General features: G+C 44.7%; 2 protein-coding genes across 9 annotated transcripts in view; one reads left to right on the top strand and one right to left on the bottom strand.

The window, feature by feature from the left end:
• The window catches only part of PRKCI (protein kinase C iota), a 31,394-nt gene extending 30,552 nt beyond the window's left edge, over positions 1–842 (bottom strand). Inside the window, exon 1 of one of the 2 annotated variants that reach the window (XM_033150636.1) lies at positions 597–842. In XM_033150636.1, the coding sequence (XP_033006527.1) occupies positions 597–748 (152 nt within the window). In that variant the 5' untranslated portion in view covers positions 749–842. The remainder of the gene's footprint in view (positions 1–596) is intronic. The other variant, XM_033150637.1, reaches the window with a different exon arrangement.
• A 762-nt stretch (positions 843–1,604) lies between these two features.
• The window catches only part of PHC3 (polyhomeotic homolog 3), a 48,065-nt gene continuing 33,023 nt past the window's right edge, over positions 1,605–16,646 (top strand). For 2 of the 7 annotated variants that reach the window (XM_033150623.1, XM_033150626.1), the window contains exons 1-6: positions 1,605–1,669; positions 7,182–7,332; positions 8,325–8,483; positions 9,789–9,866; positions 11,667–11,825; positions 14,442–14,540. In XM_033150623.1, coding sequence (XP_033006514.1) covers positions 1,620–1,669; positions 7,182–7,332; positions 8,325–8,483; positions 9,789–9,866; positions 11,667–11,825; positions 14,442–14,540 — 696 coding nt within the window. In that variant the 5' untranslated portion in view covers positions 1,605–1,619. Of the gene's footprint in view, positions 1,670–3,588; positions 3,739–7,181; positions 7,333–8,324; positions 8,484–9,750; positions 9,867–11,666; positions 11,826–14,441; positions 14,541–16,646 lie in introns of those variants that run through there. The other 5 variants (XM_033150624.1, XM_033150630.1, XM_033150625.1 and 2 more) reach the window with 5 other exon arrangements.

Raw genomic sequence — 16,646 nt, 5'->3', positions numbered from 1 at the left:
AAAGGACTCTGCTCCTCCACCTTGTATTTCACCCCAACCAGGCTGCTGGATCACAGCTCCCTTCATCCTCGATCACTAGTCATACTGGCTCTGAGGGCTGCACTCCAACAACACCTGGAAATCCAAAGCTGCGGAGGGGACCAAGCATCCAACTTCGTGAAGCATTCAATGTCCAACCGCACTCAGCCATATGTCACCAAGCAGGGCAGGGAGACAACCCTCCTTCTCCGTTTCCTCTACCCCAAGCAACTTGTACTTGGGTTGTATGGTGCTTCTGAACAGGGGGGTACCTATGAATAGGCAACTTCGCGAAAGACAGGTCCGACCTTTTCTTCTTTTCCTTCCCCCGAAGCCAGTGAGCTCCGCCAACATCGTGCGCGAATAAAACCCCGCGAATTAAACTGTGTGTGGAACAACAACCGACAGCTGATCTATGTGACTGAATGATTTCTCGCAAGGGAGGGCGAGGCACCTCTGCCACCCCATTCGCCTCATCCTCCCCACAACCCCAGTATAACGCCCTAACCCCCTGCCCGCCACATTACTCAGTCTCGTCCGTCCCACCCCCACCGCTTCCCTCCAAGCCAATTACTCACCCCTTGTAAAAAGCCTTGACGCGGACTTGTTGGGCGCTGTCCCCGCCGGGGCCACCGAGACCCCCGGAGCCGCCGCCCCCGCCTCCCAGGCCCGGGAGAGACATGCTGTTCCCGCCGCCGCTGTTGCTGCCGCTCTCGCGCTGAGTCGGCATCGCCTCCTCGCCTTGCCCGGCCCCGCCCGCCGGCTCTGCCAGCCCCACCCCGGAGCTGCGGAAGGCAGATGAAGAAATGAGAGGGGAAGAGCGGGAGGAGGAGAAGAAGAAGAAGAGGTGGGAGCGAGCTGCGCGCACCCGCCGCCGCCTCACAACTCTTCCCTTTCCCGCCCGCCCCCCGTCCCTCCGCCAGCCAACCGCCGCTCCCTCCCTCGAGCCGCTCCAACGTACGCTCGGCTCGAGCCGCCCAGCCGCCTCAGCGCGCGTGCGCGAGGGATAAGGTTCCGTTCCTACTCCATACTTCCCTCCCTCTTCCCAGAACGCGCCGAGCTTCCCGAGCGGAAGCGATCCGAAGGAATTGTGGGATAAACCATTTCTCAAGACTTATGGGGGGGGAGGGAGACGACGCCATCTCTTGCACGCTAGGTGACACCCCGGATAGCTCTGTGCGTAAACGGATGATATTCATTTCCAGAGGCTGAGAGACTGGGGACAGGCTGCTGCTCCTCGTTGTCTGGCCTGGTCTCGACCCCAGCTTCTTTCGTGCCTAGCGAAAGGGTTGTACCACCACGCAAGGGCATTAAATACTGGACAAAAGGCAGGAGGTAAACGCTGCTGAGTGGGACTTCGACTCCGACACTAGCCATATTAAACAAAAACTTCCGCAGAGCCTCGTTATAGGTTGGTACCGGCCATAGCATCCGGTGAAGCGGGGGACACTTCCGAGTGCTAGGGATACCTGCGCCGCGGAGAATTTTGGGTAACGGAGTTTCCAAATGCAGCTGGCGGGCGGCGCTGTACAAGTACCAGGTGTTTTGTGCTGCCTGCGCGCTTTGACACTTGCGCCGATTTTATGGCTTGGAGGTGATTTATGACGCTGCGATGCATGAGGACACCAAACAGGGTTACAAACATTTACAAGTATGTGCACAAACGCGTTTAGACTTGTTTGAGGATTAGGGATATGTCTTTACATGGACTGGAAATGTCAGCAGTGCACCTTGGATGAATGAGAAACTGAAACTATTAGAGCTCGTTTACAGTAGAAAGCTCTTGAGTATTCCATCTTTGGACTTCCTTTTAGATGGGAAAAAAATAGGGCAGCAAATGAGCCCAGTATCATTCCCACTTTAGATCACAAGATGCAAAACAGTACAGGGTATTTAACAATGCACTCCTATTTTCCTGGTAGTAAGTCCCACTGAACATAGGAATTTACTCCTTTGACTGATTTACATTCTATGGCTTTTTAAATGTATTTGCGGGAGGGGGGGTTATGGGTTTTTGTTCTATGTATTTTGTGTTTTCATTTTATACTATATTGTGGACTTCCATGTGATCTTTGGATGAAAGGCGACATATAAATTTAATAAACAAATACAAACTAAAAAGAAGAAGAAGAGGAGGAGGAGGAGTTTGGATTTGATATCCCGCTTTATCACTACCCAAAGGAGTCTCCAAGCGGCTAACATTCTCCTTTCCCTTCCTTCCCCACAACAAACACTCTGTGAGGCGAGTTGGGCTGAGAGACTTCAGAGAAGTGTAACTAGCCCAAGGTCACCCAGCAGCTGTATGTGGAGGAGCGGAGACACGAACCTGGTTCACCAGATTACAAGTCTACCACTCTTAACCACTACACCACACTGACTCAACATGAAGTGAATTGCACTTGCTTATCACACAAAAAGGAGCTTATGTTATATTGCTGCAAGTCAGGTATAGAGAACCTTTGGCCCTCCAGATGTTACTGAAGGCCAACTCCCATCAGCTCCAACAAGTCTGGCCAATGGCCAAGGATGATGGGAGTTGTAGTTCATCAACACCTGGAAGACCAAAGGCTTCCTGCACCTTCTTTAGCTTGGGGACTTTTGCATGAACAGGTAGCACATTTGAGATAATTGACAAGCCCATTTTTTAATATCTCAGCTGCTTTTGCAGCTAGCAGCGATCATACTGCATACATTGAGAGCATCTGCTGCATTATAGACTTTTCAGTTAGCCCAATTATAAATGTGTGCATAATTACAATTTGACTATTATTAAAGTATTTCAATCACAATTATAACAAATAAAGCCTTGACATATCTCGCTTTGCATGTCATGAGTCTATCTCATATATTAGTTTCACCTTTTAAGTTGAATTGCTGAAATAAATTACCTTTTCCATGATATTCTAATTTTTCGAGTTTCACCTGTGGTGCTTAGAATATATATATGAACCACACTAGGCAGCCAGATGCCTCAAGGGAAACCCACAAGCAGGGGTACAAGGGCACCCAGTTTGTTTCATTAGTCTGCCGCGAGTTTTAATATTACGCTTTATCTTATGCATGTCTACTCGGAAGCAAATCCTATTTAGTGAGACTTCCACATGACGCAAGTATGTACAGGATTGCAGCCCTGTCCAGAGCGAGAGAGCAAAAGCCCTGTTCACAACCTGCATACTAGTTTTAAAAAGCCTCTACCACTTGCCCCTGCACACTGCAATCCTGTACCCGCTTACCTGAAATCAATAGGACTTACCTCCGAGTAGACATGTACAGCGTTCGCTGTTAGACATCCCTTTCCTAAACAAACAAACAAAACCACACCTCCGAATGCTTTTGCCTCCACGCAACACAGCCGTATACTCAGCATATGTATACACAAAGGTTCGCGCTTCAAAAGCGACGTCCGAAGCGGCGCCAAAAGAACACTCGCGCGACCCATTCCTGCGCCGTGACCTTTTGGCGCGAGCCAAGTTCGGCCTCCCGGCCGAGGGGCGCATGCGCGGTACCTCCCTGTGAGGGAGGCGAGAACATGGCGGAAGCGCTGTGAAGGGTCTGTAAGCCAAGCGGGCGCGTCTTCTCGCGGGCGGGCGGCGCTGTGCGCGGGGAAAGGAGAGGCCTGCTGAGCGGCTGCGGCTGCTCCTGCGCGGCGACTGCTGACACCGGGGCCCGCAGGTGGCGGCCCCACGGCCACGGCCCCAGCCTCCCCTTGGGCTTTGTCAGGTAGGGAGTGGGAAAGGTCCTGGGCCCAGACACCGGTTTCTCATGGCGCTGCCTCGCTCTGAGGGCAGGCAGCAAAGACCCAGGGCTGCCTCGATTGGACGACCCCTGGAGTGCCCTGGCCCAGGGCCGCCCAGCCTAAGGACGGGAAGGGAGCGGGAGGCTGGGCCCTGCCGTCTGGCTGGAAGCTGGTGCTCCCTTCAGTTCTACAATATATCCATCTATCTGTGTCTACGTATTTTCCTGCGGCGTGTGTTAGTGGTTAGAGCAGAGCGGCTTCTCCCTCTGTAAAATAGATAAAAAAAACTCTTGGCAGGTGGAAATCCAACAGGTGCGGATTGCACCAAGCTCGGCCCCTCTTGCTCTGGGGGAAAGCTGCCGCTGTTGGAATAGCTCAGTCGGTAGAACATAAGGGTTTTGGGTTCGGGTCCCACTTTGGGCAAAATATTCTTTGATTGCAGGAGGTTGGACTAGGTATCGGGGTCCCTTCCAACCCTGATTCTGCAGGCTGTGCGTTTTTATTTATTTAAATTATTCACATCCCACCCACAATCATCCCCAGCGACATGCGGGAGGTGCTGGTGTTGTGACGGAGCAACGAACCAGGAAGTCTCTTATGTTGACTCTTGCCTTTTCCATGAACTCGCAGTAGGTGGCCTTAGGGAAGCCGCTCTTATACTGACAGCGTTTGTTTTTTGTTTTTGTTTTTTTGCAAGGGTTAGCACTTAATTATGCACGTGGAGTGCTTTGAACACTTGAAAGTGCTATCCAAATGTTAAGTTTTGTTACGTTAAACAAGATAAAACCGTATTTGGAAAATAATAAAACAAATATGCATCAAAAAGTTTAATTCACCATTAAACATAATTATTGCTGTGTACAAACAAGCAGCAGCCAAATTCTACTAGGATGCAAGTTTTGCATCCCCTCCAGAATGAGAGGAGAGTGGCTTTTGACTTTGTTAGGGAGACCATTCCACAACCTTGAGACAATTGCAGAAATGGTCCCACTCTTTGAAGCTGATGTTTTCATCTTGTATACAATATGTCTTGCATTCCCATAATAATCAGAAGGTATGCTGCAGACCTCCTGAGCCAACTGTAGCTTCTGAGTCAGCTTCAACCCTAACCCACATAAAACAAAATTGTGGATCAGTGCTCTGAAAGCAAGTCAGAGCCTGATAACACACTTTTGGCTACTGCCACCGCTGCATCCTGATCCAAAGCTACCCCTCTGGTCAGATAGAGAGATTACCAACCCATCTATCACAGGCATAACACATCTCTTTCTAGAGCAGTAAGATTACCCAGAAGCATCACTTCCATCTTATCTGGATTCAGCATCATCTTGTTTAGCCTCATTCACTTAGTTACAGCCTTCGGTTATAGAGTCTCTGGAAAAACAAATGCACAAAACCCGTGTTCAAAAGGCCACAGTGCATTGCCCATCCTTCCTCAAAGGGCGTTCCTAAGGCGAACACTTTTCTAAGCTCCTTGGAAGAAGGACAAATTTATAAACAACCTTGGACCACTGGTAGTTGCTGGTGTGTAGAGAATGATATTTAATGTATATATTTATAACTAGAAAGAAACAGCTTTCTTGGCTTAGTAGTATAAAATTTGAAATGTTAATAAAAGTGTAGGAATTCTGTAGTTTTCCGTTTTTCTATATACAGGACTTAGATAAGCATAAGATACCAAAGAGGTGCAAACTGGAAAATTGTGTTTTCTAGACGGAGTCGTAATTTATAAATTGAAAATCGGAATTTTCAATATTTAATAGACTATGCTAGCCAGCAGGTCTCATCAAAGTGATTGGCTCGTGCTGCTTGGTATCCTTTTATGAACAGTTAGGGCTGCTGCTCATGTTATATCTCTTACTTTTCAAGTATATACTTAAATCTTTAGCGTGGATACATCAGACAGGTAGTTTAGAATACATGTATTATACAGGCACATCTGTCAGGTGGGATTAACTGGAGCTCCTGGTTGGGTGTACGTTCTGAGGTGTATCTGAGTTGCTTGCTGAGTTATGTGTTAAATGATCTATATTCTTTCACATGGTGTATTGCACAGGTGTGCCAGAACCAAAGGCACTCTTGTACTCTTGCAGCACACAGACATACTTGCCGCACATATAGCACTAACATACAGCATTCACAGCATTCACCATATATGCAAGTACACAGTACTGTCCATTTCACGGCACACTACACACATTCTCTCTCTCTCTCTCTCTCTCTCTCTCACACACACACACACACCTCACGCATTCCCATCATAGTGCTAGACTGAAAGGAGAAATTTAAATGTATCCTCTAAATCCAGCACTACAATGGGGTGATTCATCCTCCATATGCAAGTTAATAGCAGCATCTGCTTTATCATATTTCCCCCTCTGTTTACTAAGGCAATCCATATCAAAGAGTGTATTGCATTAACCAAAGGCCGTAACAATTGCATTACAATTTGCCAAACTGCAAATCATAACATGCAGCATACAGCAGTTGCATAATGCAATGCAATAGTGATTTAAAGAAAGGGAGTAAGAATGCTTAAGTATATCTGCTAGCTCGTACAAAGTTTAACTTCCGTTAGACCTCTGAATCTCCAGTGCAAGTTATTTTAATATTGTCTTCTTCTCTTTTTCCAATCTTTCTTTCAGCCAGAGCAGAATCTGTCACAGATCTGTTAGCGTCACACAAAAGGAAGCAAACCATTTCTGCCGTAGTAAGCCTGCTTTCATGAATTAGCAAAGGTTTCAGGAATTGATATTCTGGACCCCGATATAAAGGGCAGATTAACAACCTTATTGTAGCGGTTATCCAAGACTGCTGTGGGCATCGCTTTATATCTGAGCTCCATAAAGGCATTTCTTAAGACAGCAGGCATGAGTTTGGTCAAATAAAATGCTCTTAAAAGCTCCATTTTCAGAAATTGGAACCATGGCGAGAATCTGGAATTCCCAATCAAGTGCAAATCCCTTCTGGATTTTAAAAAAAGGTTTTGAGGTAGTCTAGGCTCAGAAGAACTGGAATAGTTCTTTATTTGTTAATTTTTGGGTGTACAGTACAAATTAATAAGGCAACTTTGTTTCTTTAATATTATGACTCTGAAATAAACTTACTCAGTAATTACTAGTTTGAATAACTTACTCTGGTAACACCCACTCTGTCTTCAAATGGGTGTGATTTCCTTCCTGAAGTAATACCCACAGCAGTCTTTTGAGGCAAGCCATTTTCTTGTTCTGCAAATGCAGAGCTGCAAGCAAGCGATTGTAACTTACATTTTTGGATGACCCACCATTTGAACTTGCATTTCCCAGGGCAATGCCCAGCACACTTTCTTATTCGAATCACACCAACTTGTATGTTCCTCTCTGGATTCCAAACACTAGGATGTTGCTTACATTCAGCCGTTGGTTTTTCTTTTGTTTTTCCTTACCAGGTGGAAGAATAATTTCACAGCTATGGAGAATGAACCAAGCACAACAACATGTTCTACATGCACAACTACTATCACCACCACATCCTCCCCTTCCCGTACTCAGCCACCTCAGATATCTGTCTACAGTGGTGCAGATCGACATGCTGTGCAGGTATTTTATAGTTAACAGTAATAATAATTAAAAAAACACGGAGGATTCAAAAGCACTGACAAGCAATGGTGATTTCTCTATATCTGGTGGGAAACTGGATCTGGCTAGCAAACCAGATTTTTATTTCTCCAACCTGTAGCAAATTTGACAGGTGGGCAAGACATCAGATGGTTTCAAGACCACATAACACTGGTCTTGAAAGAACTACATTGGCTCCCAGTATGTTCCCGAGCACAATTCAAAGTGTTGGTGCTGACCTTTAAAGCCCTAAACAGCTTCGGCCCAGTATACCTGAAGGAGCATCTCCACCCCCATTGTTCTGCCCAGACACTGAAGTCCAGTGCTGAGGGGCTTCTGGCGGTTCCCTTGCTGCGATAAGCCAAGTTATAGGGAACCAGGCAGAGGGCCTTCTCGGTAGTGGCACCCGCCCTGTGGAATGCCCTCCCACCAGATGTCAAAGAGAAAAATACCAGACTTTTAGAAGACATCTGAAGGCAGCCCTGTTTAGGGAAGCTTTTAATGTTTGATGGACTATTGTATTTTTATATTTTGTTGGAAGCCACCCTGAGTGGCTGGGGAGATCCAGCCATATGGGCGGGGTATAAATAATAATAATAAATAATTATAACAATTATAACAATTATTATTATTATTATTTTGCCCCACACTTGCAGAGCCCCTTTCAATGTGCTCCACAAGATGGTGCTTTGAAAGGGGCTTCCCGAAGCTGCCAGTCAAGTAAGCCTCTTTCAAAGGGTGAGGGAGAAGGAGGGGAAGTCCTTTTGCGGGAGAAGAAATCTGCTTTTTCGGGATCATCCATAATGTAATTTATGGCAGTCGTAGTGTATTACTGGTCACTGTTGAGTTGATACATTAATTTTAAATGCATCCTTTACATCTGACCAGCCACAGGTTCTTGGACAGTTTAATGTGCTAGCATCAGCAAGTTTTCTATTTCTGTCCCTGTAATGATGTTACTTTAAAATCCACAGGTTATTCAGCAGGCCTTGCATCGTCCGCCAAGTTCAGCAGCGCAGTATCTTCAGCAGATGTATGCAGCTCAGCAGCAGCATCTCATGTTACAAACGGCTGCTTTGCAACAACAGCATTTAAGTAGCACCCAGTTCCAGAGCCTGGCCAGCGTCCCACAGGTGAGATTGAAACAGAAAATACAGCAACCGTCTGGGAATTAAGTTTAAAGTGCCACAAAATGCATTATCAGGATACTGCTTTCGTCTTAATGACAGTTTCTGACAATTTATTTTTTTTACCCCAGGTTTTTTAATCATCAGTGGGAGCTTCAGTTCACAATTTTACCTGGAAACATGAGGGTCAGCTAGGGAAAAGGGACAGTGTTCTCTCCTTCTACCGCCAACCAATACCGTGTTGTTGTATCCGAGGGGATTTGTTTTTAAAAAGACTTTTCAACTTTGCAATCTTATGTTGTAAAGAGGGTATCTGGAGCAGAAGACTAAGCTAGTTCAGCAGCTACTTCAAAATAATCAAATTAATATTTGCAAAATCATTTTAACTATGTGACTGACTAGTCAGTTTTTAATCAGAGATGTATATTTAATGCACCAATTTTAGCCTTGTATCACATTCTTGGTTGTGGCATTCCCATGAATCATGGGTCTCTAACCTTTCGGGGCCTTTGTGAGCATTTTTAAGCCACAAAATGGCTGCCATGGGGCGTAGCCCTTCACAAAATTGTAAGAGTCATTGAATTGTATAATTGGAAGAGGTCACGAGGGCCATCTAGTCTAACCCCCTGCAGTGCAGGAATCTTTTGCCCAACGTGGGGCTTGAGCCTACAACCCTGAAATTAAGAGTCTCGTGCTCTTGAAGTTTGATCTAATAACAACAACTAGATCCTCTTTTAATTTGTATGACTTTTAAATAGGACCTGCCCCATCATCAAACTAAAGCTTTCATTGGGGTCTCCAGACAGCACAGTGAAAATAACAGATTCAGCACTTGGCAGCCTCTTAAAAAGTAGAGAGTTGGCCGCAGGGCACTGGCGGAGGAAGACGAGTGTGGGGGAGCGCACCGCCCCTGGCAGCGCAATCCCAGTGGAGTGCCATCGCGACTGCCCCCCACCCACGCTGGGTGCCCTGCCCCCGCAGGGCGGTGTGCCACACCCCTGTGGGCGGCACATCATGCCCCAGGACACGCATTGCACCCCTGCAGGAGGCGCACCCCACCCCCAGGATGCGCGCCAGCCCCTTCCCACCTGCTCTCCGCCCCCCCCCGTGCCAGAGCATGAAGCTCCGCCACTGCCGCAGAGTTAAAGACACTGAAGGCCACAGAGAAAACCATTGTGGGTTTCATGTGGGCATTGGACTGCCTAGCAAATGCCATTGCACCTAGATGTTCAATTTATCATATTCAACATTATTTAAATACTTTTTATTGCAGTGTAAATGACACATTTGACAGATGTGCTTGCTATTTAGGCAAACCTGTCAGGTGGGAGGCAGTGTGCATCCCCCAATGGCAGTGTCACTCAGCAGTCAAGCATGTCGGAGACATCGGTAAGTAACGAAACAGTGCTTTCTTTTAACCCAGCTTAAGTTACCATGTTGGTTCTTGGAAAGTTAGGAATGCAGCTGTGTATATTGGCTGTATACATGCAAATAGCTGGAGGAGCAGAAGCTTCAATTTTAAAAACTGTCTGCAACAGAGTCTCAGTGCATTAATAGTTTGAAAAACAATAGCAAATACATAAATATAAATTTGCCATTGAAGAAGCCCTTTGGTGACCCCTTGACATTGTGCTTTGCAAGAATAACTAAATGTTCATGGATTGTACTTGTGTGGATTTTGCCAGATATCTTAAAACAGGAAATTTTTGCAGAATACCAATTAGAGGCTTAATCAATAATAATGTTTGATCATAAGTGTCCATAACTTTTACAGGTAGATAACGTCAGTTACTAATAACATGTTGAGTTTAGTGTGGGCTAAATTAAGCCTTATTCTGGACATTTTAATTGCAATTTGGAAAAAGTAAAATGGCAAATCTAAGAAGGCAGATCTTCTGCAATGCAGCTGAACATTTTACTGCAATCATAATTTTAAACTCTAGTATAAAAATGAAACACCTCCTTATGATCAAGTATATCAGAAGATAAATCCAAGATATGCTGTATCAGAATTGGTGGCTGTTTAAGTTACATATTTAAATTTAAACAACAACAACAATAATAATAATAACAACAACAACTTATTTATACCCCGCCCATCTGGCTGGGTTTCCCCAGCCACTCTGGGCGGCTTCCAACAGAACATTAAAATGCAATAATCTATTAAACATTAAAAGCCTCCCTAAACAGGGCTGCCTTCAGATGTCTTCTAAAAGTCTGGTAGTTGTTTTTCTCTTTGACATCTGGTGGGATGGTGTTCCACAGGGCGGGTGCCACTACTAAGAAGGCCCTCTGCCTGGTTCCCTGTAACTTGGTTTCTCGCAGCGAGGGAACCGCCAGAAGGCCCTCGGCACTGGACATCAGTGTCTGGGCAGAACGATGGGGGTGGAGACGCTCCTTCAGGTATACTGGACTGAGGCTGTTTAGGGCTTTAAAGTTCAGCACCAACACATTGAATTGTGCTCGGAAACATACTGGGAGCCAATGTAGATCTTTCAAGACTGGTGTTATGTGATCTCGGCGGCCTCTCCCAGTCACTAGTCTAGCAGCCGCATTCTGGATTAGTTGTAGTTTCCGGATCACCTTCAAAGGTAGCCCCACATAGAGCACATTGCAATAATCCAAGCAAGAGATAACTAGAGCATGCACCACTCTGGCGAGACAGTCCGCGGGCAGGTAGGGTCTAAGCCTGCGTACCAGATGGAGCTGGTAGACAGCTGCCCTGGATACAGAATTAACCTGTACCTCCATGGACAGCTGTGAGTCCAAAATGACTCCCAGGCTGCCCACCTGGTCCTTCAGGGGCACAGTTACCCCATTCAGGACCAGGGAGTCCTCCACACTTGCCCGCCTCCTGTCCCCCAAAAACAGTACTTCTGTCTTGTCAGGATTCAACCTCAATCTGTTAGCCAACATGTCTTAACATGTTAACAATAGTTAAAAATTTATGGCTTTGCGCAGTGATCTTTCTGATGAACAAACAGGTGCTTAAGGATGCAACTTTGACAGATGACATAAACTTTTTTACAAACCTAGATTCTGTGCTGCAGAGTACAACTGCAAGTCAAATATATTGCCTGGTAACCCTGCACATGTTTACTTGGAAGCAAGTTGCGCTGTTTTCTGTGGGGCTCTTTTTGAAATTGTGGAATGAAGGTAGTTAATAAAAAAATATTTTTGCTTCCATAGATTAATCTTTCTCCTTCTCCTACACCCGCGCAGCTAATAAGCCGTTCACAGACCTCCAACAGTAGTAGCAGCAGTCTTACCCAACAGACCATGCTTCTGGGGAGCACCTCTCCTACTTTGACTGCAAGCCAGGCTCAGATGTACCTCCGGGCCCAAATGGTAAGTCTTGCTAGTTTATCTATTATTATTATTGTTTGAATGGCCACTAAGGTTTATTTGTTCTTTTCTGTTTTGTGGCTAATGGTTCCTTTGCCCTTCTGAGTTTCCAAAAGTGACTGTAATTTAGCAGGTAAGTTTCGTAATTGCATCTTGTTTAAATATCACAAGGCCACAAAGGAGCAGAATCCCGCCGAAGTCTCAAGAACATTTCTGTGGGTACTGGTTAATTGGTAGTTATGACATAACAGCATTTCCTCAAAAAGGATGACGTAGAGTTGGAAAAGGTTCAGAAAAGGGCAGCCAAAATGATCAAGTGGGTGAAGCAATTCCCCTATGAAGAAGGGTTGCAATGTTCGGGATTTTTTAGTTTAGAGAAAAGGCAAGTGAGAGGTGACATGACAGAGTTCATAAAATTATTCATGGTGCAGAGAAAGTGGATGCAGAATTTTCCCCCTCCCCCTCCCCCTTCCCCTAACACTAGAATTCATGGACATCCAATGAAGCTTAGTGTTGGAAGGTTCAGGAGAGATACAAGAAAATACTTGTTCATGTGACACAAATGTAAAATGTTAAAATGTAGAACTCGCTCCCACAGGTAGGCAGTGATGACCTCCAACATAAAAGAGGATTTGACAAATTCATGGAGGGAGAGGGCAATCAGTGGTTACTAGCTAAGATGGCTATTCTCTGCTGCCACAGTTGGAGGCAGCAGTGCTTCTGAATATCAGTAGCTGGAAACAGCAGGAAGGGAGAGTGTCCTTGTGCTCGAATCCTTCTAGTGGGTTTCCCACAGGCGTCTGGTTGGCCACTGTGAGAACACGATGCTGGACTAGATGAGCCATTGGCTTCATCCAGGAGGCTCTTCTTATGTTCTTAGATGTTGTTAACGTAGAAGAATGGGCCTTTTAAATTACTCCCTCTCCTTGCAAAGTATATGTGGTCTGGTGTTTATAGTAGGGTGCTTTCAGGACGAACACAAGTGAGAGTCACTTAGCCTTGCCAGCAGTTTTGTTTTCCAGCTGCTCTTCCTCTGTAGCTTGGGGAACATCTGGTGTAGGGTAGCCCAACAAACGATGATTAAGCAAATCCATAATTAAGACAGCAAGCCCCGCTTGTAAAGGAAAAATTGGGAATCCCGTTTGTTCCTTTGCAGCTGTGTTGCTACTTGCCCCACACTTGATTCCACATACAATGTGAGCTGTGTGGCAGATGGAAATAATTTGGGGAAATAGCCTCATGTGCCAGATTGGGACTTGTGCTGGGCCATATGTTCTGCAACCCTGTTCTATATAGAAGAAAGTGTCATAGAACAGTTGGAGTATATTAAGGGAAGAACTTTTGGCTAGCCCTCCACATTGTGTGATACCATACTATTGCATGGGCCGGAATACCCCTGATCCACTTTCTCTGTATAACTTTTTCTTAGGTACTGAACGGAGTAAGCTGTTTCTTAAGTAGCATCAGGCCAGGATGTTCATCCACCAGGGCCGGTTCCATGATTGCTTATCTTTAAACCCAGTTGCTTAAAGACTTTTATGAGTATGAATTGGAAACCTTTGAAAATGATGTGTAAATTCGTTGGCAAAGAACTGTTTTTAAAAAATTGTGCCATTGAGCCTTTTTGATTTCTTCTTTTGATGATTCTCTTTGAGTTCTAATTTTAAGCATTAAAGAAAAAAAATACGCTGTTCTGTTTTTGTTAAATCAGTCTCTCTAATCCAGTTTGTTGTGGGGGATGACTAGAATAATTCATTTGAAGGAGCAAAGAGTTGGCAAAGATGATCTGTGGGGTCAGCAAGTGTTTTGTTTTTATTTGCTTGTTTCGTTAGGGGGTTACCTGGTTCAGGCCTGTAATTAAAATAACTATGCTACCTTTCTTGCTAGACATAGGATAGTGGGAAATATTTCTGAAAGGAGCACACCCCAAGCTTGTGTTTTTTTCACCTGTGGGATTTTAGAGATATTGGCTGCAGCTCCTCACCAGTGATGTCTCAGGTGTATATGGAGATGCAGCACCAATGGCCTGGTTTACAGTTCCTTCTGTCATCCTCTGGTCATGGCTTTTGTGGACTTGTTGCATGTGCTTCTTCCATTCCCGGTCAAGCCTGCTGATTCCTAATGTGCCATCCCTTGAAAAGGCTTTGTGATCCCACTGGCCTCTCTGCCTGTCCTCGGAGCTGGATGTCACTTTGCAACTCCGCATAAATAAATTACCGGTAATGTGGAGACCTGCAGGTTCTGCGTTTCTCCCTCATTTTGGAGAGTGCGAGCAAATCAGTTGTTTTCCTCCCCTTTCCTCTCCGTGTCCCGATGCAAAGAGCAGCTTCTGAGGAAGGAGGGATTTTCATCAGGAGCATTGCAGGTGAGTCGGAAGGGTTAAAACTCTTCCTTTCCACTCCCTGCAGTCCTGGTGCTGTTCTCTGTTTTACCCCTCCCGTGGCTGAGCTACTTGGTGAAAGGCAGGAAAGCTGCATTACTCTGGAATACTGCAGCAAATCTTTGCAGCTTTTTTTTTTTTAACCTGAGAGAAATTTCTATCTAAGCTTTTGGTTGTTCGTGTGCATTCATGGTACAGTGTGTGTGTGTCTCAATTTTCTTTTTTGCTACCTTCCACAGCTGATTTTTACACCTGCTACCACTGTGGCGGCTGTCCAGTCTGACATTCCTGTTGTGTCGTCGTCCTCTTCGTTTCCCTGTCAGTCTGCAGCTACTCAGGTGAGCTCACGTGGGTTGTGTGAGCATGTGTGTGTGTGTGTATATCCATTTCCAGATCCATTGTGAGTGGTCAGCATGCAGTTCTACTCTTTGTATCTAATGCTGCATTATTTATATACTGCTTTCCAAGCGAACCTCGCAGAGGGGTTTCTATAAAAATATTAAAACGGTAAGATAAATAAAAACTAGATTTAAAGAAAACAACAGCAAAGACAAGCTATGGGGTAGTGGGGCGTGGAAACCTCTGAATGTTAGATCCCGTTTCCCTTCAGGGCAAGGTGTTTCTTGAGTTTCTCTGTAGTGGGAGTGGGAGAGATCACTCTAGCTAAAACATCTAGAGCTGGATGATGTCAATTCTCCAGGGTGTTCCATCTTTCTCTCTTTCTCCTCCTCTCAGAGCAAGATTGACTGTTGAACCACAGCCACTATAGGGCCACTCATTCAACTATTGTCTTTATCTTTATCTTAAAACTTTGAACTTTTACAGCGACATTAGTATTTTGCCATATTACATGGCCAGTCTATGTTAGCAGTAACGTATTCTTGATCCCAAGAAGCATGTATCTATAACACCTTAGAAAGGTGTTGCTTAAATTTCCATGACCTCTTACCCTCTTTAACCTGTTAGAAAAAAAGTTGTACTCTAGGTTGGTACATTTTGATACATTTCCCCAAAGAGATAGAGGTAGATGCTTTTTTAAGATGACAATGTAGAATGACTTTAAACCTAATGGCTAAATAATATTGCAGTAATGATGAACCCCTTGCTCCCAGAATTGATGTACAAGATCAGACTTAATCAGTGCATATTAATGCCAAAGAGCCTTTGAAAGAAATAAAGCATTCACTATGAAGAATAATAAAGTTTTATAAGCTTTTAACATGGCAGTTCCGTATGTCGGCTCAAATTGTTAACTGAATTTATTTCTGCATAAACGATGCACTTACTTGAAACTGAGGGTCACAGTTAATGCTAATCCTACTTAGAGTAGATCCACTAAAAATAATGTAGATGGCTAACTTAGGTCCATTAATTGCAATGGGTCTGCTCTGAATATAACTTAGTTGGATACAGCCATGAGTTCTGCTGCAGGTAATGGGCCTCACATCTCTCTCTCTCTCTCTCTCTCTCTCTCTCTCTCTCTCTCTCACACACACACACACACACACACACACACACACACAAACACACACACACACACACAGTGCTTTTTCTGGGGGGATGCAGGGGTACGCATACCCCTAAAACATTTTATGAATCTTTGTACTTTTGTCCATTTACTGTATTTATTTTCCCCGATTTGAACTATAAAATGGTGATATTCTTGAGTCAAAATGAAAGTAACCCTAAACATTTTTTAAGAAAAAAAGCACCGTGTATGTATACAGTGGTACCTCGTGTTACGTAACCTCCAGGTTACGGAATCTTTGGATTATGGCCGCGGCAAACCCAGAAGTGTATACTTCTGGGTTTCACCGCATGCGCATAAGTGCTCTGCACTCGTGCACAGCACCCCAAAATGAATTAAATCCATAACCGGAGGCACCACTGTATATTTTTTTCTGTGTGTGTGAAAAAATATGAAATATGAAAAAATCCATCAACAGAAATACTTCAGTACAGGAAGAACCATGTGCAATCAGTAAAGTATTATTTCTACACCTTCTCTAATTTCCCTTTGGGCAGATCAGAGTGGTGTTAAAAGGACAATGAAACAAATGTGTAGTCTAACAAGGTTGCACATTTAGGGCACTGTTAGATGACAGGCTCGGGAGCAGTGGCAGAGACATTGGGTGTGGAATGTGCAGAGTTTGGGTAATAGCAATGTGAAGGCATCTGCATCAGATGCTGTTATGTGTAGAAATCTCACACGATACGCAACCTTGGTGAATCCCATTCCAAAGACCGATGTCAAGTTTACATTTTATTGTAAGTCCTGCATGTAAGTCCTGAGTCATCTGATCATACAGTTAAAATGCCTGTTTTTCTTCCATGTTTATTTAAGCGTGGTCATAGGTTCAGCAGAATCAGTTACAATAGCTTTTGAAAATAGGGCTTTTGTAGCCTGAGTGTGATTGCCAATTTTACAAAAAGCTACATCTTTA

The sequence above is a fragment of the Lacerta agilis genome, chromosome 5 (genome assembly GCF_009819535.1).
Source record: "Lacerta agilis isolate rLacAgi1 chromosome 5, rLacAgi1.pri, whole genome shotgun sequence".
Classification (NCBI taxonomy): domain Eukaryota; kingdom Metazoa; phylum Chordata; class Lepidosauria; order Squamata; family Lacertidae; genus Lacerta; species Lacerta agilis.
The sequence above is the reverse complement of the archived record's forward strand: the minus strand, read 5'-3'. Positions and strand labels throughout refer to the sequence as shown.